This window comes from Macrobrachium nipponense, chromosome 1 (genome assembly GCF_015104395.2).
Source record: "Macrobrachium nipponense isolate FS-2020 chromosome 1, ASM1510439v2, whole genome shotgun sequence".
NCBI lineage: Eukaryota > Metazoa > Arthropoda > Malacostraca > Decapoda > Palaemonidae > Macrobrachium > Macrobrachium nipponense.
This window is the reverse complement of record NC_087200.1, coordinates 161,762,585-161,789,640: the sequence shown is the minus strand read 5'-3', so window position 1 is coordinate 161,789,640 and position 27,056 is coordinate 161,762,585. Positions and strand designations below refer to the sequence as shown.

The 27,056-nt window shown below is 36.7% G+C and overlaps 1 protein-coding gene across 1 annotated transcript in view; it reads left to right on the top strand.

Annotated features, from left to right (window-relative positions):
- The window catches only part of LOC135218982 (GATA zinc finger domain-containing protein 10-like), an 89,329-nt gene that overhangs the window by 52,216 nt on the left and 10,057 nt on the right, over nt 1–27,056 (top strand). Inside the window, exons 4-9 of the mRNA XM_064255420.1 lie at nt 2,993–3,097; nt 16,547–16,614; nt 17,382–17,442; nt 22,758–22,884; nt 25,475–25,561; nt 26,725–26,818. Coding sequence (XP_064111490.1) covers nt 2,993–3,097; nt 16,547–16,614; nt 17,382–17,442; nt 22,758–22,884; nt 25,475–25,561; nt 26,725–26,818 — 542 coding nt within the window. The remainder of the gene's footprint in view (nt 1–2,992; nt 3,098–16,546; nt 16,615–17,381; nt 17,443–22,757; nt 22,885–25,474; nt 25,562–26,724; nt 26,819–27,056) is intronic.

Sequence of the window (27,056 nt, the reverse complement as noted above, 5' to 3'; positions counted from 1 at the left end):
GCTGCAGTTCGCCAAACGCCTTCAGCTAAGGTTCGCTCTTTAAGGAAGAAGTAAGGCCATGCAGATGTTGCATGGCTGTGTTATGTCTACAAATGTAGCTCGACTGAGAAACAACTCTACTTGGTTGTTTTCATCTCCTCCTTATGCTCTCCCCCGTCTATGGACATGGACTTGGAGCCTCCTCTACTTAGCTAGAGTGAGTGTTAAGTATGTGGATGCTTCTTCATCCTTGCACATTCCCTCTTGGGAACGTTGCCACAGCATAGCATGTCTGGGGCCGGGCTCCCAACCACGTTTACATAAAGATTTGAAGGAGAATGGGATGGCTCTTCTGAGTTTTCCCCCATGTTCATGTGAAGGTTTCATAGTGGATGATTCCCACCACCAAGATTGTCTGGATAGTTAGCTGATACATCTGTTAGATGTCTGTCACAGCGCGACCCCCCCCCCCCTCCCCCCACCTTTCATGCCATTGTGAAGTGGATCATCAACATCTCTGTGGCACTGCGGGGAAGCGCCTCTGCTCTACGTTCACATGGAGAGTTCCCTGACAAAATGACTACATCCAAATGAACAGGATCGTTCTCCCACACTTTTACAGCTGTCGTTGCAAGAATGACGACCTTTGATGGCTGTGTTCATCCACGGGGACTTCGAAATTCAACAGGTAGGTTAAGAATATTTGTTTAATTGTTCCTACTCAATTTTGGCACTCCAATCTTTTCCAGAGCCAGAGTAGTTCCAGTTTTGACAACACAAGTTTCTTCGGATCCCCATATGTTTCTGACTGCAGTTTAAGTTTCTGTATGCCTTATGGATGGCTGTGCCCCTGACAGGCTCCATGGTTGTATGTCTTCAGGTGTTTGGTTGGTAACAGACTTCCACAATCAGACTACTGTCCCCAATAGCATGCCATGGCCTCAAAAAGACAGACCAGTGGTCCCTCACATGATTGGGACTGTTCCCTTCATATTAGAGATGACCCCTGACCATGTGAGTGTGGCGGGGACAGCTTCCCTCATAACAACACTTTTCATGGCAGCGTAAATATGACTGCTCTCTGAGACCTGCACAGGCGTCATCTCCTCTTTCCACAGATCATCTACAGCCTTTATCTACCATAGTCTTTAGTCTTCTCATCAGCTTGAAAGTATACAACCCCTCCCTCTCTGATTCCCTTAACCACTCTCAATGACTCAGTTGTAATGTCGACTGGAGTTGTTGAAAATTATTGTGTCAAATGTTGAGACTCATTAGTAACGATGTAAATATGGGGGGCACACATAGAACCAACAGTGTGCCAGGTAGAAACATTAGACCCAGGACTGATCCTCTTCTGTTTCAAATCACCCTCAGTACAATAAGTACTGGGATTGATCTCAGCTACAGGCCATGTACACATGGGGTTGTTCTCAGCCACAGGCCATGTGTAGAATCAAGCTTTGCAATAGGTTCGAGAGATGTCAATAAAGTTCTTTGGTCCCTTTGGGACCACAGAAGCAATTGAAAGTGTCCCTTTCAAACCCCCTTCCCTTCCTAGAAGAGGAAATAGGGTAAGAGAAAGGTATAAGATGCTCAGACGGCTTTCCTCCCCATGAGGGAGAGTGCCCATAGCCTTAAGCATCATATTATGATGGCTGAAATTGAGTTCATACCACTCCTCATCAACCATCTGGTCGATTTCCATAAATTTGTTCTGGCTTGTTGAAGAATATTTCTCTGCAGCTGCTGGTGGAGGAGTGGCATAGCCTTAAGCATCATATTACAGTGGCTGAAATATGGGTTGTAGATATCCTTCAGTATGATATCAACTTCGCTTTGAGTTCGTACCACTCCTCATCAACAGTCCATTCTATGATCCCAAATCTGTTTTGGCTCGCTGAAGAATCTTCCCGTGGGGAAACTGAAGGCGATGCTGAATCAATACTCTGTGGAAATTGTAACAGTTTCGTTTCCCATTTCTTCAGCCATCCCTCTCTTGAAGAGGTAGTGACAGGTAATTAGAAACCAGTTATAGATCTTTCTTTCCTTACTTGTTTCAACAAACTCAGTTCAAGATAGAAACAACATATTTTGTACTTGCAACCATTATAGAGTTCGACTTGATTCCTTTGTTGGCTTTGAGGGACAATTATTTCCAATACTCACCCATCAATCCTACTGCAAGTCTCTTTGCTTCATTTCCTGGAGAGACTTCCTACCCCTTTACAGCAGATGACTCCATGCCTATCTCTGTTGTGAGCTTCTGACCTCTCCCTCAAGTATTCACATCTTCTCACTTGGATTTCGACTGGGGAACGTTCATTCACGGAATGCCTCCTGATCTTTATCAAAGATCGATTAGTCCTAGCAAGGTCTCATACTCAGTCTCTAGGCCAGGACTGACTTCTCAGATCTGGTCACAGCCTGAGAGTTGCATGAACTTGAGAAGTCCTAACTATCACCCAAGCAAGAATAAGTATTTGTGAGACTAACAGATATAGCAGCGAGGTTGTCCTTGTCTCAACAGGGTCAGCCAGCTTGGAAGTTGCAAACTATTCTTGGCCACCTGTTGTCATCGGGGAGGCCGGTTTTTCAGGGGGAGCTTCTTCATTCCCTTCAATGCAGATTGAATGGATCCTGGTCTTCAACATGGGACATCCTGTTCCTTCCCTTCCTCTCTTGGAGAGAGACAGGACTTAGCCTAATGGAAGACGACAAGATCTCCTTTGAAGTGTTGTATGTGTGTGTTTGAGAGAGAGAGAGAGAGAGAGAGAGTACATTAATACTTCCATATATATATCTCTATTTACTTTGATTTTCTTTTAAATGACTGGTTTGTACCTGACTGGTTATGTAACCTGAGTAACCATTTCTGTTTGCAATGATCCTCTCATATGTTGTTAATTATTTAATTATCTTTGTAACCTGTGATCTGCCTATTATTTATTCATTTGTTAATATACTTATAGGTTTAAACATGCACCTAATTACATTTTATGTCTTATGGAAGTTGAAAAACTTCCACAAACCAGGACCTGTGGAAATCAAAGTAGAAATCTACACTTGGGATCCAGATCCTAAAAAGCGCCAGCCTCACCGCATTCTCCAGTTCAAGGTGAGAGGGAGAGAGACGGTGACAGTTCCATTACTGTGATTTATTCACATTATTCTACCCAGAACATAGTAGCAACTCCACTCAACACATTTTGGGGGTCTGGCTTTCAGATAAGTAACTAAGTCGTTAAGTAACAAGTACTCGATATTACTGCCTTCATTTGAATATTTTCAAGGTATCTTCCATCTAACAGCAATACCAGATCGTTCCAAACCTAAACTAACCTACTTCCTCATTGAGTTGGAGAGATTTATCTAAAAATCAACACATCCAAAATGGTAGCATACCAAAGGATAACCATAATAATGTGATATGTACTGTACAGAAGTACGCTAAGTTAATGTATGTTAAGCTGAGGAGAATGTTTCTGTAGACTTAATTTGCCCTTTAGTTTGTTTTACCTACAACATCAAACTTCACATTGTCAAAACGACTTAAAAGTTGATATGAGTAAAGGATTAATCACTTAAAGTTAATATGAGTAAAGGATTAATCATAACCACCTTCACGAGACACTTTACTGTCTTCAAATGAGGACTACCCTACCTTACTTGATGGCTAATTTTCACTTTCTATAGATGCAGAGTTGGATGCAAATTCGGTTTTTGTTATAGGAATTTGTTTTGCTTTAATTTAGTAACTTATTACTTTGAAAATTTTAATGATATTAAGTAGCATATTACTAAGTCTGTCATGTCAGAAATATATAGAAGGGAAAAGATCTGGGAATTGATGTACAGACCAGCAGAAGGTGCTATAAAAAATTCATTGACCTGAAGAGTTGTCAGATACAGCATTATTAATTAATGTTCTCATCCCAAAGATTTTGAAAACATCTTCAGAACTTCTTTGAGCAACCATATGATCCCGGGACTGATTTTGTGAATAAGAACATTGGAACAGAGAGCATCTTCACTTAATTTAGACATTACAATGCCGACATTAGGCTGTACAGCATTAGCACCATTTTAACTATTTCTCTGCATTTTTTATATCACCTCAAAAACTGAGTCATTGCATCTGTTATGAATTTTGCAATGCACAGATTTTGTATCTACTACCTCATTCACTGAGACGAGTTGAATACATCATACAAGTAGGATTTGTGAAAAAATCCAAGATTGGTTGCTTTACTTTCTTAAGGTGAGTTTACACTAGGCTTCACTGTACGCTGCATACGTAAGATTCATCACCAACTCCTACTCAACTGCTCATTGAGACTCACGCCACACCACTGACTCACCTTAATGAGCAGTCCAGTAGGTGGGCTAACAAGAATTGGGAGAAGTTGGTGATGAGTCTTACGTATGCAGCGTGCGGTGAAGCCTACTGTAAACTCATAAAACTTGCAGATTTGGAAGCATAACTAACTACCTCAAAATAGCACTTGCTATTTTGAGTAATAGTTATTATTACCTATTTTGTTACAATGGCTATTTTATGCTCATTTAATTTTAGACTACCTCTTTAGTCTTTAATTTTCATTTACTAGCTGCTTTTGGACCAGAGGCTTGGGCTAACTGGTGTTTGTGTGTGTACAATTTACAGGTAAATTTTCAGATGTCGCCAGTATCTTTTTTTCCTAGCACAGCCACACTACACACTAAGAGACTTCCACCCCTCCTTCAAATTTACATCTGGTCCTAGACTCTCCCTGGACCCCCTTAATGGTGCCGATGCTCCCTAACACAAGGGCATCAGTGCCCTAGATAGCTCATACTGGTAAGCTTTCCATTTTCCTCCCAAATCAAACTTGCAAAATACTTTGGTCCTAAATTCCGTGGATCTCCCAAGATTAAAAATGTTTCCAATCACAAGAATAAAATTAGGTTTGGGCTGGGAACGAGCGCCAGCAGCACTCTCTTGTATGCTTACTTTCCTGCCTTATGTGATGAAGTAGTCTCTCCACATCCATCTGGGCTTGTTGCTTTCATTTTCTCCAATAGGTGTTGCCCATGTGGCTTCTAAAAAACTGGCAAATCTTCAAAACTCATTCATTCTAATGCTGACAGCTGCTTAAGTCACCAATCCATGGTCTCCTTCAGGGAAATGTGCAAATGAAAATGTGAAAATATAAAAAATGTGCACAAATTCATAGTTCAGGAAAATTATCATCAAAATTTTCAGGCCAGAATTCCTCTCTCTATTTATACCACAGCTCCAGAGAGACCTTCAAAAGTTCCCAGCTACCCTGCATTTAGAGTCTTACACAAGAGGCTTCCAAGCTCCCCCAAATTTACATCTGCATAGCAAACTGGCCCTAGACTCCCTGAGTCTGTTAAGGACAATGCTGGTATCAGTGTCCGGTGGTGCTGTTCAAATATATATATATATATATATATATATATATATATATATATATATATATAATATATATTGTAATGACCTCATTGGATCACAACACACACTAGGTCTTCAGGACCATAAATAACCAAAATACACACCACAGACTTAGGTATTCAAAAGACAGCCATCCACTAAGTAGGAGGCAAGCACGTGTAAATGCAGCACAAGAATAACTCAAGGGGGATAGCAAAACAATATAAAAAGCCAAGTATATTATAATTCAATAAAATGTAAGAAGTCATAACTAGGCCTCTTCATTAACATGAAATCACAAAATCACTTACACAAAACACATACACAAATGAATATAAAATACATTCAACCTCTGAAGAAGGAAAGGGGTCCCGTAGAGGAATAGAAAATAAGAAAAAGAAAGGAATAACCTGAACTTTACACGTCTGATGGATGATGATGAAATATGATGGTTTCCTCCAAAAAGCACTCCAATACAGACTGAGGACAACAAATCTCAATACAATGAAACTATAGAGCTCCATCAGCGAATTCAGCTGCCTGCTGCAGCACAGCCGTGATCCCAGTAATCTTGATCATAATTATGGACGCCGTGATCCCGGTAATCTTGGTCAATATTTTGTAGAATAAACGGCTAACACGCCTTACCGTCGCCAAGCAAAGTCCCGCTGGCAAGTACTGCACCAGAGGCAATAATAAAATGGCAAAAATGTGGAGAAACTGCCAGCTTAAGGTATATATTTGCTAGAGACTTGCTGTAAATCAATGAAACGAGAGAGATAGCAGGCTCACAAGTAAAGGTGCAGATACCAATTGCTTGCAGCTTGGAATTCAGGTCCCAAGTCAACTCAGCAGAGCCAAAATATGGAGGGGAGAAACAGGGAGGATTAGTCAACCAGACTAAACAAAAATACCACTGGGGTGAGGAGATCCCTACTAACAAGAAGGCGAACTAACAATGAACTTTAAAGCCTTCAGATATTAAAGAACTCAAAAGCTAACCTAAGTAAGCTAATACATTATAAAAAATCTTAAGGCTTACTTACAATAAATAAATAAATATATATATATATATATATATATATATATATATATACATATACATATACATACACACACATATATATATATATAATAATTTATTTCCGACGCTTTGTAATAATTTCTTTATTACATCATCAGGAATCTGTGGAATAATGAATAAATCACTAAAAAACTTACTGTAGAATTTTAAAAAAATATAAGAGAAATAAAATTCACCAAATACAATACAACCAGAAAAAACAACAGAACCAAATACTAAAAACCAACCTTATGTGGCGAGAACAAAAGACAGAATGCTTACAAAGAAAGCTAACTCAGGGAAAGTTGAGTAGAGGAGTTTTGGGTATTTAATTGTGGGACTAGTTGTTTAATTAACAATGACTCGAGTATATGCTATTCATGAGGGTTGCTGTTTGGCTTATTATGGTGAAACCACTTCTTTCGATGTAAGTTTTAGATATTTTGGAACGAGCTCTGATATTAGACTGTTCTGGATTGGACTTCGTGTCTTTGTCAACGGGTTGTGTAATAAATCTTATCACTAAAGCCTGTTGAACCCATTATATTTAATATCCTTCTAAGTATCAAAGACTTTATACTTTACTTTGCATTTTATACATTACCTAGGACTTATCACCTTGCTATCCAGTCTGTGTCACCTAGGGATTAACCCTATCTCCATAACACAATGGACTTAAATTGTAATTATGTTGACTTATGCATATTGCTTACTTATATCAGTCATTATTAAAAAAAGAAACACACTTGTTGATACAAATAATTTATTTTTACAGATCACTTATTAATGTTATTCTTATTAATACTCACAATCTTAGGTCTATTTTAAATGTATTATCATGTAAACAGAAATTACTATATTGAATAATGTGTACTACTAAAATTACTTTAACATAATACAACAAATGTCATAGATGACAAGATATTGTCATGGAAAATTAACAGATTACACTCCAATATGGCGAGGCGAGGTGGGCACAGTGATACAGGTTGGCTTTCTACTAAGTTACAGAATTTGTAGACAATTTTACGCTAGATGTACAAAAGCTGAACTCGTACCACTGAATATTACTGCCCCTTGAAGGGAACAGGTTTGTTGCATTTCTGGTGAATGCTTCTACCCTGCAAGGCCTGAATGTGGAGCCTGGCTATGTGATAATAGCGTAAATCAAAGTAAATGCCCACAATCAGGTGAATCACATCAAAGTAGTCACATCAATTCAAGATTTACTGTCAAGTTTAAAAATACAACTGCCATGGGTGATAGTGTGTTGTTTGGCCGTTTACCATTGCTGATACTGATTAAAAAGCATGTTAAAACTAAACTAACGTGTGGAAAGAGGCAATGTTGTTTAAAGAATCTATTTTTGTAGTTTGTACAGTTGATGGCGAAGCACTGATTGCATTTTTTGGTGTCATTATGTATCTGCTTCACTGGCGCCAAAAAGAAGCTCTCTCCACTCTTTGCAATGGCGGAATGCTGCGCACGGCGGTTTCGCGCATGTCCATTCCACGTTTATGGTTCCAGAGTTACACTTAAGGCAAGTATACTTACACACCACGTTAGAGGATAAGAAAGGGCTTAATCGATCCTTGTGGTTAAAAAAAAGAACCAATTGTTAATGGATTTTTGGGAATTAATTTTAAATTGATGGCACCATAATGATTGTGGGTCATTTCCAAGAAACGTTTTCTAAAAGAATCATCATGTAAAAGGGATTTTTGGTGTAAAAGTTTAACGTAGGTACTGTTAGAGGTTTCGTGACATAAGTGAATTGCTTGTTAAGAAAAATGCGAAGTTATTTAAAAAATAAACTGTGCGGGAAGCAGTTATTCATAAAATATTTAGAGAAAATTAATTTCCTGATGAAATGAATACCCATTCGATGTAATGAAAAGAGTCCTGTGGAGGAGAGTAAGTACAGAATTTAGTTTAAAATTGTAGAAAAAAAGAGTTGTAGTAATTGCATCCTATACCAGTAAATGTCTTTTTCCTAAAAAAACAGAAGTATTGAAAGAATCAGCATTTCTGGTAACAAGAACGTCTAAAAAAGGCGATTGATTGTTCACTTCTTTTTCCGCAGTAAACCTAGTGTTATGTTTAGAATTGGCAAATGCTAAAAACGAGTTGATATCAAAGTCATATTTAGACGTTCTTTTTACCAGAAATGAGGATTCTTTTAATACTTTTTTTTTAAAGGAAAAAGACGTTTTATAGGTTTAGGATGCAATTACTACAGCTCTTGCCTTTACAATTTAAACTTGAGTCTGTACATTCTCTCCTCCACAGGACATTTTTCATTACATCGAATTGGTATTCCTTTCATCAGGAAATTAATTATCTCTTGATATTTTATGAATAACTGCTTCCAGCAAAGTTTTTTTTTTTAAACTTCGCATTTTTCTTAAAGAATTCACTGATGTCACGAAACCTCCAAATATCCCTTTTTACACGATGATTCTTTTAGGAAAATTTTTTGGAAATTATCTAAAATCATCATGGTGCCGTCAATTTAAAATTAATTCCCAAGAATCCGTTAACACTTGGTTCTTTTTTTAACCACAGGGATCGATTAAGCCCCTTTTTTTTTATCCTCCAACGTAGTGTATAACTATACTTGTCCGAAGTATAACTCTGGGACACATGTCGGATCCACGAGGAGGTTACCGAGGGTCAGAATCGACTCCCTTCGGCGAATAAACTTTTGTAAAGGCTGTAGGCTCTCCAATCCAGAACATTCTCATATCAGCTGTCATGAGCCAATTCTTGGTTCGTCAGGTTCTTAAATAAATGAGGACCGGAACTGGAGGGACCAGGGAGTCCCAAAACAAAATCAAGGAGGAGAAAGCAAAATAAAATACTAAAATAATCTTAAACCTATTTATTATATCCAAGTCCATTTACATATTTGATGTTAAGGTTTCAGCCAAATGCATAAAATTATTACAGCAGCAGCAGTTGACAGTAAAGAAAAAAATATAATTAAATAACAAAGCTTAACACCATTACATTATCAGGGCCATACACCTGCCCAACACCAGAGTCATACATTTACTCACTCCATCCCATCACATTAAGATATGAAATATTCTGAGCTATACAGTGCTTTCAACCTCAATAATAATGACAAACACCCGAGCCATACATTTGCTCATCAACATAAACAGTGACATAGATAAACACCTGAGCCATACACTAGCTCATGAACATCAACAGTGACATAAATAAACACCTGAGCCATACACTTGCTCATCAACAATGACAAATATTTTAACCATCATAGACCAACAATAATACACAATTTACAGCACCCTCAGTAGTCACAATGACTGATACTCCTCTGATGGTTTTGGTTTAACCATCCTTCATCCTTGAACTGAAGACTTCAAAAGTAGCAAACACCAGCTACTTAAAGTAACAACTCCATACTGATAGGCATCAGTCTTGACCCACAGGACTATCTTCCCGAACTGCAGTGGCCAACAGGTAACCACTACCTATTGCTAAAGAGTCCTCAACTGCCACCATCAGTCTCAACCTGCAGGATGATCTCCTCGACCTACAGCGGCCAACAGATGACCATTACCTGTCGCTGTTGAGATGTTATTCTGCTCCTGGGCTGACCTTAACTGACTTTGAAAGTGAGTTGGCAGCAAACGTCACCTCGCATCAGCAGAACAAAAGCACAGGAGGGAAGGTTTAAAAGCCATACAAGGCAGTTACAAAATTAGATACTAAAATACCTTACAGCGCTCATTCCAAAATGTCTAAAACTTACATTGAAAGAAGTGGTTTTAGCATAATAAGCCAAACAACAACCCTCACGAATTGCCTATACTCGAGTCATTGTTTATTAAACAATTAGTCCCACAGTTAAATACCCAAACCTCCTCTACTAAACTTTCCCTGAGTTAATTTTCTTTGTAAGTATTCTATTTTTTGCTCTCGCCACATAAGGTTGGTTATCTGTCTTTGGTTCTGTTTATTTTTTTGTTGTATTGTATCTGGTGAATTTTATTTTTCTTCTTATTCTTTTTAAAGATTTTACAGTAACTTTTTTCGTGACTTATTCTTTATTCAACAGATCCCTGATGATGTAATAAATAAATTATTACGAAACGTCGGAAACAAAGACATCTGTTGGAGTTAATTGGTTTCCCTGGTCCACCCTCACACTGGTGTGTGTGTATTTTATATATATATATATATATATATATATATATATATATATATATATTATATATATATGTATATATATATATATATATATATATATATGATATATATATATATATATATATATATTTATATCAGTCCTGGTTTATGATGGGGGTTCCATTCCCATGATATGTCATAAACTGAAAATTGTTGTAAATTGGAATATCAAAAATTCTAAGAAAGCCTTACTTTTAATACTTTTTGGTGTACTGGAAACTATGTAAGCTGCATTTTAAAAGAGTTTTTCATAAAACAAACCTCCAAATTTTTATTATTTTGCTGTTTTGGAACCACATTTCTTCTGTTGGATCGGCATCGTAAGCTTCGTAACCCCGGAACATGCGTCATAAACTGGGAAATAATTTCTGATGAATACATTTGAAAAGGATCATAACCTCGGATCATCATGAGCCAGTCTCGTCGTAAACTGGGGACTGCCTATACTACTTGGTATGTGAATATAATCACTGGTACATCTTTAGCATGGACACTTCAGCCCACTGTTTATACTTTCACATAACCTGTTTCATGGCAAGTTATATAGCATCATGAATAGCTTACCTCCATTTCATAAGCAAGCTGAGCATTTCTTTGGGGGAATCTTATCCTGCTACATGCTGCGTTTCTATATTAGGTGGTGCACCAGTTTTCTATCTTTGGTGTTGCCACTGCCTCCAAGTACCTCAGTGCAAAATCCACCACTATCAAGATGTACCTTTTGCCCCTTTCTGACACTGACGATTTGGGCCAATCAGTCTATTGCTCCTCAATGATATCTTTCCCACTGGTATTTTGCTGGTGGTCCTTTGTTGCAATCTGGCAGATTTTGCATCTTCTACTAAACCTGGTGACATCTCCAACAACTCCTGCTGTATTTTGCATCATTCTTGCCTTTTGCCCGCTGCTTGACTAGATTCAAATTTTAATGGGTACATTCAACACAAGGCTACCTTACCTCTCTTAAAACCTTTCATATCTTTTGATGAAAATGTCCATATCATGCTTCTCATCAAATTCTGTCAATTTGGACTTTGTATTAGCAAAAGGGGTGCGATTGCTGCTTTCTTGTGACTGAAGTTCTAATACAATTTTCTGCGCCAGTCTTAACATTTCAATTACATGTGCATCTTCTCATAATGCTCTTAATGGGCTGTCTTTCAGTCTCTTTGCCTACATCTTTCAGACTGTTTCCTCTCTTGGTCTCTTATCATTCTTCATCAGCTAAGACTTGCTGTTCCTTAACAAAATCCCTCAATTCTTGGCCTTCTAGCCCCAATTCCTTTGCTGATTCAAGAAGCCTACCATTTTTGCTGCCGTAATGAATGTAGTACTTAAAACCTAGGACAGTCACCAGTGCTTTAATACACAGTACAAATAAAACTAAAATGCAATGACTTTTCATGAATAATGGAATTCTGCCCAATACAAAGTAACAAACACTAAAATACTCTTAAGAAATTTGAAGACACACACACACATATATGTATATATATATATAATATATATATATATATATATATATATATATACACACATATATATAAACATACTATATATATATATATATATATATATATATATATATATATATATATATATATATACATACATATTATAGGTATGTATATATATATATGTGTGTATTTAATATATATCATATAATATATATATATATATATACTATATATATATATACATTGTAATGTAACCTATGAGATGGTGGCGGATTAAGAAACAATTGATTTAACACTACATCGAATACCATAAAATTATAAAGAAGTCCCTTGAAAGGCTGTGCTTCAGGGAAGAAACACATATAATTACAATGCCAAAAACAAACATTCGTCTGGATAACTACCACACTGAAGTTAAAGAGAAAGAAATTAGATGGAGATAGAAACCCCATACGCACACATCGGTCTGTTAGCAAGAGACAAAGTAAGAAACTAGCCTTCAACCAAACTGATCACAAACTTAAATATGAAATTAGCTTAAATTTGAGAGAAGTAAAACCATCACCGCATTGACAACCATAATCCCTCCCATACAACAATGGCTGACGTAAAGGTCATCCCTTATCATGCTCACGTACATATAATATGGTAATTTTTTCATTTATAGAACTTTTACAGTTGTGTCTGGGTAAATCTGTTGATTGCATGCACTTACATATACATAGTATATCCCTTCTTTTTTCAAGAATGGCTTTTCAACTTACAGTACCGCAGTTCTTAGTTAACGATGAATAACAAATAAATACAGAACCTATAAAGTAAATTCTTAATACAGTCTCTCTCTCTGTGTGTGTGTGTGTATACATATATTATATATATATATATATATATATATATATATTTTTATATATCTATTTATATATATATATATATATATATATATTTTAAAGATATTCATATAAATCAACACTACATTGAAAAATGAGTGCAAGAGTGACGATGCAAATTTGGCTAACTGACGTTGCTGTAGTTTTACGATTTATGACTGACACTGACAAACACTGACAAACGTAACACTGTTCATTTCAGCTTAATGTAGATAGTTTATGAATTAAAATGTTACGTTTTCTCTGTGAAAAATGTATATCAAATATGGAATGTAAAAGGTTACAATAATATGATGTATGACAACAAAATCACATAGAAAATTTTCAAATGATATCTACGGGTTCGAATGAGATTATTCCCCATCATCTCTACAATTGCTAGTGTAGTACAAAACATTAACTACGTACTCAGTATAGTATATAATCAGTAGACAAACGCACATACATAAACACTCACTTGACTATTCTTACCCACCTGTATTGTTGCGTTACAAGCCTGATGAATAAAACGTTGAGGAAATGCTTTTGCTTGGATTTTTCAGCATTTCTTCACTTCCAATGAATAAAATAAAGCAAATGCTTTCGCTAGTAGCAAAGGATTACAGCGGATAGTTAGGGTCAAGCAAATGCTAAGAAAGGATCAGCAATTGCTTCTTTTCATATGAATAAAACTTAGCAACTGCTTATACTTTGAAGTAATTGCTTACAAAAGCTTAAGGCAGCTCATGAAGTGCTTGAAGCTCCATTAAACCTCACATGATGGCAGATTTTCTTTAAATTTGTAAAGGAAAAACTCATCCATATTGCTGTCTTGTGATACATACATATACATACATACATACATACATACATACATACATCATATATATATATATATATATATAATATATATATATATATATATATATATATATATATATATATAGTATATATATATATATATTATATATATATATATATATATATATATATATATATATAGTGTGTGTGTGTGTACTGTATCGGTATAAATATACATACATAGCATATATACACTTATATATACGTATCAAGAATCTACTGGTCATTTTTACCAGATACATGTGAAATTGCATTAGCCACAATGCTCTTAAGAAATAATGAAGCGGATTAAGACAATTAACAGAACCTACGGTGGCTTAGTAGCGACCACAGTCATCACCGAAGTCCTAAGGGCATATCTCCCACTATATAATTCACTAATGAAACTGTCATTCATTGCTTGATACGGGTGGAAGTAAGTCCACCGAAATATAACCCTAAGCTTAAAACCCACTGTGTTTTAATGGGCCTTTTATACTTGATACATACACTATATATATATATATATATATATATATATATATATATATGTATAATATATTTGTCCATATATATAATATATAATACATACATACTCATATATACATATACATATATGCATATTTATACACACATATATATGTATGTGTGTGTATATAGTATATAGAATTATATATATACACGTATATAATGTAAAACACACACACAGACACACACACACACACACACACACATATATATATATATATATATATATATATATATATATATATATATATATATGGGTATTATTACATCACCATGATTCATATATACGCATGAAGCTTGTCCTTTAATATCTAATTCGCTCTACCTTGGAATTAATATATTTTCATATATGTTACCGGAGGCGAATTCTTTAGTTGATAACTTCTTCTTCTTCTTCTGCTTCCCAGCCTTTTCCCATTTTTATATGGGGTCGCCGTTTCGGATGAGCCGTTTCCATCTATTTCTATCTTGCGCTTCTGCCTCATCAATTCCCTTATCATGTAAGTCTCCTCTCACACAGTCCTTCCATCTCTTTCTTGGTCTCCCTGTTTTTCTTCTTCCTTGCACCTCCACCCCCATAGTATGTCTCCCAGCGTGGTCCTCATCTCTCCTCAACAGGTGTCCATACCATCTCAGCCTCCCCTCCTGCACTTTCTTTGATACTTCCACCACCTTAGTTGACCCCCTTATGTAGTCATTTCTGATCCTATCCACTCTTGTCACCCCAGACATCCACCTAAGCATTCTCATTTCTGCCACATCCATCTTCTTCTGCTCTGCTTTTCTCATGCTTGCTGTTTCCGTACCATACAGCATTGCTGTTCTTACCACCGTCTTGTGAAATTTTCCTTTAGTTGATAACGTACGTCCTGATTTCTTTTTTCCTAGGTTCGCGCCCGTGAGCCGACGAAATTATTATTAACTACAAAATTCGCCTTTGGATAACATATGAAAATATATTAATTTCGAGGTAGAGCGAATTAGGTATTAAAGGACATTTGTAGCTTCATACGTATATATGAATCACGGTGATGTGGTAATATTCACATATATGTATATATATATATATATATATATATATATATATATATATATGTATGTATGTATGTATGTATGTATGTATGTATGTATGTATATATATATATATATACACACACGTATATATACACACTGTCTTATTCACACCACCGTGATCCGTTATATCATACGCATTAAGCTACAAATGCAGCTTAATATATATATATATATATATATATATATATATATATATATATGTGTGTGTATAAACTTATCTGCTTGAGTAAGCAGCAGATGAAAGAACTACGACTAAAGCAATAACTGCAACAGTTCCTAAGTACTACTACAAGTACCACAAACTCCCATAATATCCCACTGCCGATATAGTATAATTGCAAAGGACTAATATTGGAACTTTTGTTGTCACAGAATTAGTCGGTGCATGTGCTGTTTGAAAATAACATGTAATGAATAGTATTCACATCCTCTAGTATTATGTATACGGAGGGGAAAAAACACTCCTTTGAATATTTGAAAGCATGATTTGATTCGGGGTCAAAGATACTCAAGAGGCATGTATTTCATGAATTATGTATAATTATCTTGTTCCATATTGCATTCAAATTAAACTCATTCTGCCTGAAACGAATGGTAATCAAAGCCAAATTATCCAGAAAACTCAAATGAGCTTCAACGTTTATTTGTGTGCCGGTTAGGAATCTCTAAAACACATGAGTAACACGTAGTTGGGCCTCTAAGCTAAAGCTCGCAATACATTTAGCAAAAGGTAACAAACGGTAATTTTTATTCATAAGATTTTAAGCAATTACATTTTGCCTAAGCTTTTGCTTCCTTTTGCTACTCGAGCGTTTGTTTTTTCTTACAAGCTTTTGCTTTAAGCAAATGCTTGTTTTGTTATTCATCAGGGGACTGTAGTCTGTCAGTGGGCATCTTGCAAGGCCCTCCTCAAAACTTGCAATTCAATCAATCATGTGACGTGAAAAGAGAGGGGGGAGGGGAGGAAGGAAGAGACTTTTGGGGTTTCGTTACTGAACGGATTTCGTGATTGACCCGGAGGCCAGACCCTGAATTGTCTGTTGAGTTGTGTGAACCCAGTATTGTAACAAATTCTTCTTTACCACAGCAAAGGAAAGGCCTCAAATCCTCGATCTCTTACACATGCTACAAAAGGAAGGGCTGTTTTCACACTGAGTAAGTCATAATCATTTTCTTTCTATTATTTCATCTGCATACACAGAAAAATATGACACCTGCACAAACACATGTTCACCTTACATTAATGTCCATACCTTATTTTTTGTTCATATTCATATTTACATAAGGACGGGCAATAAGAATATTGCTTTCTGTAAGTACACAATTATTGCTAGAATATTTAACCACAAATGCAACTTTATGGTTTAGCTACACACCACAACTATTGAAAGTTTTATATATACGAAACACAAAGAAATACCCGGAGTTTTCCTTGACCAATAGAAAGATCATTGAAAGTTTTGTGTAAGCTCAAAACGACAACACTCAACACACTTGTGTCAGCAAACAACAGTGACAGACAAAGATTATTATAACTATTAGAAGCAAAGCCAAAAGTTTCAAGCAATAATAGTCTTAGGTTTTGTTTTACAACATAAAAAACGCTATAAAATATATTAAAGAGATAAGAGCAACACCATTAAAATGTTACCAAATTACTTATAAAATAAAATGAAATAAAAAAAAAACTTTTCTTCAAAACCCAAAAAGATCAGAATTGTTGTATCAGTCTCTGTCTTTATGTAATTTGAAATATATTTAATATTGGTGTATCCTAAGACTTTTTTGGAATATTTAAAACCAGCGTAATCTAGTTTTCTTGTGTTTTGTAGTTACCTCGTGAATCTTTAGTGAAAATCTTTCATTTTAATTATTCTCAGCTGTGTGGCTAATACACTCACCTTCTTTTCATTACATTGCAGATTAAAAGGAGTTCGTATCATGAAACTAACCAAGTCTGATCTTCAAAAAGAGCATAAAATGGTAAGATATCTTTTAAGATTTTTTGAACTTTATGAAACTTTCTGATATCAACAACAAATTTAAGAGTACATGTCAGAAACACATTCTATTGAATATTTTGAAATGGAAAAATGATCCAGAGCTTTGATACTGAAACTCTTGAAACCGTGCACTCCAAACGAGTTTTTTTAATATTATTGAAAAAAATCCATTTAAAAAAAATACCCAAACGAATAGTACAAGAAAAAAAAATTAACTTTGGGAAATCCATAAACGAGGCTATAGCTGAAAATAATTTTTGTAGTTCTCTTATACATTCGAAGCAACACATTTCATCAGATGTAACTTTAGGAACTGAACTGTAAATGATTTAAAAATGAAAAGGATATAAGAAATTTTACCTCTAAAACTGTATTCTTACGGCATTAAAGTCTACTATATTCTTAAACTTCTGTTCTTGCAAATTCATCGAAAATTAGGCCTAGAGAAAGATTTTCGTCCGATATAATTTCGGAAACTAAAACCTCACCACATTTTCCACCTTCAAAATGTGCACCCTTCGTCACAAAGCCCGAATTCCGACCGACATTTCAATGCCATATTCATACCTGCAGGGCGGCCATACAGAAATTTTTGTGGATTTTCTTGGTTGGCTGTCGAAACCGGAAGTTAGGGGAAGGTGGGGGGCTCTCTTCCATTTGGCTGGGAGGGGAATAATTCATCAGGCGAGTCAACTAGCGAGTCTAGTTGACCGACAAAGGCGCTAAAAAGAAAGTTATTTGAGAGACTGAGACACTGCAATACTCACTCAACGCTATTATTATTATTATTATTATTATTGTTGTTGTTGTTGTTGTTGTTGAGACACTGCAATACTAACTCAACGCTATTATTATTATTTTTTTTTTCTCTATCACAGTCCTCTAATTCGACTGGGTGGTATTTATAGTGTGGAGTTCCGGGTTGCATCCTGCCTCCTTAGGAGTCCATCACTTTTCTTACTATATGCGCCGTTTCTAGGATCACACTCTTCTGCATGAGTCCTGGAGCTACTTCAGCCTCTAGTTTTTCCAGATTCCTTTTCAGGGATCTTGGGATCGTGCCTAGTGTTCCTATGATTATGGGTACAATTTCCACTGGCATATCCCATATCCTTCTTATTCCTATTTTTAGGTCTTGATACTTATCCATTTTTCCCTCTCTTTTTCTTCAACTCTGGTGTCCCATAGTATTGCGACATCAATGAGTGATACTTTCTTCTTGATTTTCTCAACCAGCTTCCCGTCTGGTCTATTTGCACGTATCACCCTATCTGTTCTGATACCATAGTCCCAGAGGATCTTTGCCTGATCGTTTTCTATTACTCCTTCAGGTTGTTGTTCGTACCACTTATTACTGCAAGGTAGCTGGTGTTTCTTGCACAGGCTCCAGTGGAGGGCTTTTGCTACTGAATCATGCCTCTTTTTGTACTGGTTCTGTGCAAGTGCCGGACATTCTCTTGCTATGTGGTTTATGGTTTCATTTTTCGTATTGCACTTCCTACATATGGGAGAGATGTAATTTCCATCTATCGTTCTTTGGACATATCTGGTTCTTAGGGCCTGATCTTGTGCCGCTGTTATCATTCCTTCAGTTTCCTTCTTGAGCTCTCCCCTCAGTAGCCATTGCCATGTGTCATCGCTGGCTAGTTCTTTAGTCTGTCGCATGTATTGTCCGTGCATTGGTTTGTTATGCCATTCCTCTGTTCTGCTTGTCTTTCTCCTGTCTCTGTATATTTCTGGGTCTTCGTCTACTTTTATCAGTCCTTCTTCCCATGCACTCTTCAGCCACTCGTCTTCACTGGTCTTCATATATTACCCCAGTGCTCTATTTTCGATGTTGACGCAGTCCTCTATGCTTAGTAGTCTCCTCCCTCCTTCCTTTCGTGTTATGTATAGTCTGTCCGTATTTGCTCTTGGGTGTAGTGCTCTGTGTATTGTCATATGTTTCCTCGTTTTCTGGTCTATGCTGCGAAGTTTTGCCTTCGTCCATTCCACTATTCCTGTGCTGTATCTGATTACTGGCACTACCCATGTGTTTATGGCTTTTATCATATTTCCGGCGTTGAGTTTTGACTTGAGTATCGCCTCGAGTCTGCATATATTCTTTCCTGATCGTGACCTTCATCCCTTGATGTTTTATATCCCCTCCTTCCATTATTCCCAAGTATTTGTATCCCGTCTCATCTATGTGTTTGATGTTGTTCCCATCTGGTAGCTTTTTCCCTTCAGTCCTTGTTACTTTGCCCTTTTGTATGTTAACTAAGGCACATTTTTCTATTCCAAACTCCATCCTGATGTCCCCAGATACAATCCTTACAGTCTGGATTAGGGTATCTATTTCCTTGATGCTCTTACCATACAGCTTGATGTCGTCCATGAACATCAGATGGTTAATTCTGTTGCCTCTTTTCTTGAGTTGGTACCCAGCATCCATCTTCTGCAGTACTTTTGTCGTGGGAATCATGGCTACTACGAAGAATAGTGGGGACAGTGAGTCGCCCTTGAAGATCCCTCTCCTGATATTAACCTCTGCTAGTCTTATTCCAGAGCTTGTAAGTATTGTATTCCAGTTGCGCATTGTATTTTTGAGGAAGCTATATTTCCCTTACTCTTGTCTTTCTGGACTAAGGATGTTCTTCCTGTGGTCATCCATTTGGGCACATAGTGATTTGTGATTTTTGATACAATGCTGGAGTTGTTCTGCTATTCTTGGGTGTAGGGCCTTGAAGTTTTTGAGCCAGTATCCATGGACTTCATCGGGACCTGGGGCTTTCCAATTGGGCATTTTCTTTAGTTGGTGTCTGACTGTGTCTGTCGTGATGTCAGTGAATCTTTTTTTTATTCTCCCTGTTTCTTCAGCCTTGACTTCCCAGAGCCATGTTGCATGTTTGTTGTGTGATACCGGATTGCTCCAGATGTTTTCCCAAAGTCTCTTACTTGATTCGGCTTCAGGAATTTCTTGGTGGTTGTCTTCCCCTCTTAGTTCGCTGCATAGTCTTTTCTGGTTGGTTCCGAATAGTTTGTTCTGTTGGTATCCCTTATTCCTGTTCATGTACCGCTGGATCTTATGTGCTTTGGCCTCAAGCCTCTGTTTTACATCTTCTACTGTGTTGTTTAGTCTCCTCTCCTGTACTTTGTATTTCTCATTCAGTTCCTCCCTTGTTTTCTTGCTTCTTAGCCTTTTTTTGCCATCTCTTTCAGTTTACTCAAGTCGGATCTCATCACCATGATTTGCTTTTCCAGGCGCCTTTTCCAAGGTGGTTGCTGTTTTGGTTTCTGTTGGGTTGGTTGTGCTGGTGGTGTTGGTGTTCGTATCCCCATCAGTTCTGCTAATAATCTTGCTCCTGTATATGTCAAGTTATTTGTTTCTGTGATATTGGTGGTGTGTATTAGTCTCATTATTTTATTGACCTCACTTGTTTTCTCCCTTAATTTCTTGGTGTTGTAGGCTTTCATGGAGGGGATCTTTGTTCTCTCTCTATCTGGCTTCATCCATTGTCTGATCTTTTCTATCCATTCCGTCCTGTCTGTTACTTCGTTGGTGTTTCTTCGTATGTCGTTGTTTGATACCTCATCATCCCTGTCGTCTTCTGTGGTATCGTGTTCCATTCCAGATGTTGAACAACCTTCTTCTATATCCTCTCTCCGTCGATTGCTTCTGATGTAGCATCTCCATATTTCCTTATTTACTTCTCTTGTCCATTTCTTCCTCTGGTTTGCTTCTGTAGCTCCAGTCTCTGGTTGTTGGTTACTGTCGTTGTTGTGGTCAGTTGCTGGATGACGACTTCCAAGTACCTGACCGTCTTCCCCTTCAATTGGGCTGAATACCTGGCTGCCGGACGAAGCTCCTCTGTTGCCAGAGGTTCCGTTTACGTCGTTGTCGTTTAATCATTCATTTCTTTCCATCATTGCTGAGTTTTGCTATTTAACCCATAGCTGGACCCTATCCCATCAGGAATAGGTACTCATTTACAGCTGAGTAAACTGAGGAAATTATGGTAAAGATCCTTTCCCAAGGAATCAATGCCGAGGAGAGCGGTCACCCATCCAACGACTGACCAGCCCCAATGTTGCTTAACCAGTCAATTGACGGCCTAACCCACTCTGCCACGGCGCCACTTATTATTATTATTATTATTATTATTATTATTATTATTATTATTATTATTATTATTATTAATGTAGGGGTATACCATTTTGTAGTGAAAGCTTTATAAAGTGCAGATCCGTACGACACTTTCCAAGGTGAGAGCCAGTGTATCTGAAATCTTGGCTATTTGTGAGACATTAATCCTTAAGCTCCCTTCTCCCGGCTCATAATGCCATACCGTCAAACGCCTCGGTAAACGCGTGTTTACTGTCTTTCTAAGAAAGTATCTGACATGCTAAAGACTTCAAAAGCGCGTTGAAAAACTATCAAACCTAACGGCTAAAATCTTTATTGACTTTAGGCATACTGCAACAGTTCAAATACCGGAAACTAATTCCAAGGAACCTCCAAATTTTGCGCAAGACTGGAATCATACAAACAAGGGCAGAATATCAAGTACACTGACATCTCCACACTCGCCTCACCATAACTAGAAGAATCCAGACCTTAAGAAATCCAAATTTCATAAGCTCTATTAATTTCATTTCTGGTTTCAGGATATCACATTTTGTCTAAGTATTTCTTTAATCTGCATTTTCAGAACTTTTGCCTTAAAAACTAACATTATGTTTCACTGTAACTGCCTTGAGAGAAATGTGCTTTTCATAATTTACCCCAATCGAAAGACAACATTTGAAAAATAATTCATCTTGTTTTGATCCAAAATATAACAGCTCTTCAAATAAAAACTGAACGCAATATCACTCGGAAAAACATGAAAAATATAAAAGTTTTTATTCATATACAAACCACTCAGAAAAAAACCCTTTTTATAAGTAAATTCCTTTCTTTCACATTGGAAACAAATATGTAGTATCAATACTAATGACCAGCTTTAAAAAGCCTATGAAACTTATCGTCCACTACAGAGGCGATTTTCAGGGCAACACAAAGACTTGTTCTATCTGTATAGGACTTCATTCAAACTTAATGCGATCAAGTTAACGTTTTATGAATGCGATCTCATTTATGTGAACAATATTTTCTTTTGTTAAACGGTGATTGGGTAAAAATGAACAGCCTTTGACTGACAACGGTTAATGAAATCTTGGACAACAAAAGCTAACCCTTCAGTTTTAAAACTCATGAATGACAACGCTGACTACTGGACCTCTGTGACGACCATTAGCGTTTTCACTTCACAGACGTACGAAGCAGCCGAGGCGGCATGGAGCCAGGATCGTGACCTACCAGGATGTCTCAGAGTCGAGGCAAGTTACCAGAATAACGTCATTGGAACCATTTACTCCAATACAATTACAACCCTTCTTCGTAAGTGTTAAGTGTAGTCAGACTGGAATCTGGATTCGTTTCGTTGACGTCAACGTAAGGCAATTTATATTTCCATTCCTTTAACTCGTTCTAACACAATCCATTTATATTTATACTCCTTTCTCTTGGTTTACAAATGTCTATTTAAACTTATTTTTCCTTTCTCTGGTTCTACCAAAGTCGATTATATTTGTATTTCTTTCAATGAGCCTACTATAGTTTATTTAAATTTACATTCCTTGAACTTGGCCTACCAGTCTATCTAAATTTGTATTCCTGTCGCACTCGGTCTACCAACGGCTATTTAAGTCTGTATTCCTTTCATTGGGTCTAACAATGTCTGTAACAATTCGTATTCCTTTTCAGGGGTCTATCATTCTATTTAAATTTAGTCCTTTCACCGAGTCTACCAAAGTTGATCTAGCCAAAGTCTGTTTAATCTCCTATTGCTTTCACCGGGTCTATTTAAATTTATTCTTTTCACCGAGTCTACCAAAGTTTATCTAGCCAAAGTCTGTTTAATTTCCTATTGCTTTCACTGGGTCTACCAGTCTATTTAAATTTGTATTCCCATCACTGGATCTACCAATCCTTTCACTAGGTCAACCAACGTCTATTTCAAATAGTATTCTTTGCACGAGATTTATCATAGTCAATTTAAATTTATATTTCTTTCACTGGGTCTACCAGTCAATTTCAATTTGTATTCATTTCACTGAATCTACCGAAGTCTATTTCAATTCAAATTCATTTCAAATAAACTGGCAGAACTAGTGAAAGGAATACGAGTTTCAATAAAAGCAAAAGGAAAGTTTACTGCATCATCCTCTTCAGGACAAAATTACAAATTAAATGAACACAAAGCTAGATTAAGTTAACATAGTACCATTGCATTACACAGTACTATATTCCTTCAACAGTTTGAGTAGGCCTAGCGTTCTAGTCATATTTGCTGAAAACTAGTATCTGCCTGTGAAATACAGCATCTAAAATGTTAAAACATACACACTGAATTGATTCTATCAAGGGTATTACTCAACTAACAAGGTATAATCATTGCTTTTGAAGGTGGAGTGTCACATGTTTACAACAGAAACGATTAGTCCCATATACAACATAAAAAAAGTCCTTGTAAGGGCAATAAAAAGTTGCAATAAACCGATACTAATCAAAACTTTCATGGCCGAAGCTGCAGTTGCAAAGTTACATTTTCTGATATGTTTGGGATCCTAGCTTTCTAGTTTGCTCAACGAAGCATGCATTGACAGTAAAACTGAAGCCGGTCAGCCAAAGATTGGCACCTTTGTTTACGGGAGGAATAGACAAGGATGGCTATCCAATACCTTCTCCCAACTGGCAAAATACAAAGAGTATCAACATAGTATTACCTAGAAGTGTTATACCATATGATATATTCTAGAAAAAAAAAGATTTTCATCTACTGACTTGCATAGGCCTAAACTATTGAGTTTCAGAAATATGCTCTGCCTATGGCCTATAGGTTTCATGCTCTACTGCTTCAGCAGTCGACGTCGAATCCCCAGGGAAGGAAGTTAACTTTAGCATCTTTGTCAGGTGGTACCGCCTCCTCAGAATTGTACATCACCTCTGGCCCACTGGAGAGGGGGCTCAGATAGCTTCATTAACTGCGGGTGGGGCATTTTGGTTCTTCTCATTTTATGCCTTCAGTAGCTGAATGGACTGAGCAACTGTTTCGTCAATTTGGGTTCAGTGGTCGACGTTTCGAGTTCCCAAGGATGGTGATTATTGTTAGCAATAACAATAAGAGTGGAAACTAATGCAATAACAGTAAAAGTGGAAACCAATGCACAAGTCTAAACTTGAATGATAATAGTAGTGATGCACATAAACAAGCCAGTGCTGTTAATGATCATAGTCTTAATGTAGGTAAAAATAACAACAATAATGTCACAAAAATCTACACCCCGAGCCCATATTAGATGTACACTTACCTGACCACTTAAGTTGCAAATGACAAATTTTCTCTTGCGAAGCAGGCCACACATCAGCTATGAAACGCGAAATTGAGAGAATATTTTACACTTTCGATTAATTTCCTTTCCAGGAAATGCCGATTTTATGATAATTATGGACTGGTAAAGCTCTGCATAATGCAGGGTGCTTTGGCCAGGCTCCTTCTTCATTAAGATGAAACGCTGAAACACTTCCGTTGGGGCTCCGCGGGTACCTTTCCCGGTAACTTTCTGCATCTTGCAGCGAACTTTGGAACAATTAGCTAGTAGCTGATTGAAATATTCCATTGACCTAGTATTACATATTAGCCTGAATTAGTGACATAAATTACGTTATCAAAGTTCTCGCTTATGCATCTTCTCTGAAACAAACATTCACAGCCTCAGTCGGAAAAGCAGCTTCTTCCGTACACAAATATGAAACATGAATGTCATTGCTGCTTGCTCCCTGCAACACAGTTTGGCAGAAAGTTATTAAAATAAATGATACACGCAAGCACACCCGCCATATTCCTACCGTATGAGAAACAAATGTCAAGTCTGTTAGTATTATTATACATACAGTTATAAAAAAGAATAATGATGCTTCTTTTCAGCTTCCAGTCTGAGAATACATAACGTTTTTCCGAAGCATCTGCGCGCACGAGAAGAACTCTGTATACTTACGGACCTCGTCAAGAAAAGTAAGTTGAGCCATCAATGACCTCCACATTAGAGGGTGTCTATGTATATACACAAATTTATGAATGAGTGTCCGTCCATCCATCCATCCATACTCACATACACACACACACACACACACAACACACACACACACACACACATATATATATATATATATATATATATATATATATATATATATTATATACACACACACACACACACACACACATTATGCTACAAATGTCCTTTAATATCCAATTCGCTCTACCTCTGAATTAATATATTTTCATATAATGTTAACCGAGGGCGACTTTTTTAGTTGATAATAACGTCACTGAAGTCCGGATTTCTCCTCAGCCTTCTGGGCGCTGGTTCGAACCCACGAAAGGATGAAATTATTATCAACTCAAAAAAAAAATTCCCCTTTGGTTAACATTTATGAAAATATGTTAATTCCGAGGTAGAGCGAATTGGATGTTAAAGGACATTTGTAGCTAAATGCATGTTTATGAATCACGGTATGATAAAAAAAAAAAAAAAAAAAAAAAAAATTATATATATATATATATATATATATATATATATATTATATATATATATATATATATATATATATATATATAATTTATTGCCACATTAAACTATCTATATTATATATTAACACAAACAATACTGCACAGTATTTTATATACACATTTATAATATCCTCATCTATATTTATGTTAACACAAAAATCACACACATGTATATGTATATGGATGGATTCTCATACTCCGGATGCGGGTTCGAATCCTAGTGCGGACGTCAGAATGTCTTTATAGTCTTATATAATATATATATATATGCTTAAAAAATCACAGTAGATGCACTTGACTTCATGGTATATGCGAATACATATGAAATCTACTGGTCATTTTCTTCTAGATATGTCAGTAATTGGTAGGACCACAATGACCACTTAGCTTTTCGATTTCTTCACTTTTTTGGACAAGCTTGTCACCATGATTCCTAAGATCCAAATGCAAAAGTATCTTAGCTAAAATTGTTTTACTATTTTAAGCACCTCACTAAGCATCATGTTAATTTTGTTACTTCATTTGTAATAAACTAAGCTTTGCCTTAAATGTTCTGTCCATCTGACCCCATCGGTTTCAGAATTTATTTCCTCCTTTTCCACAAGATGACATCGAGGTGTTCCTTATGAATGAAGACACACACAACGAGCTGATGTGTCCGATAAAAACTTACCACCACCGGTTCACAATTGTCTGCAAGTAAGATCTTTCTTATTATTTTATTATTGTTCTCTCTCTCTCTCTCTCTCTCTCTCTCTCTCTCTCTCTCTCTCTCTCTCTCTCTCTCTCTCTCTCCCCCCACACACACAATCACACACGCACAGTTGTAGACCATTGGTTGCTCATTCAAGAGGCCCCTGGTCCAATCTTGGCCTTCCCCAGCTACTAGACCCAACTTTGCACTGATGTCAGGGCCAGCTAGACGCAATGTGATCGC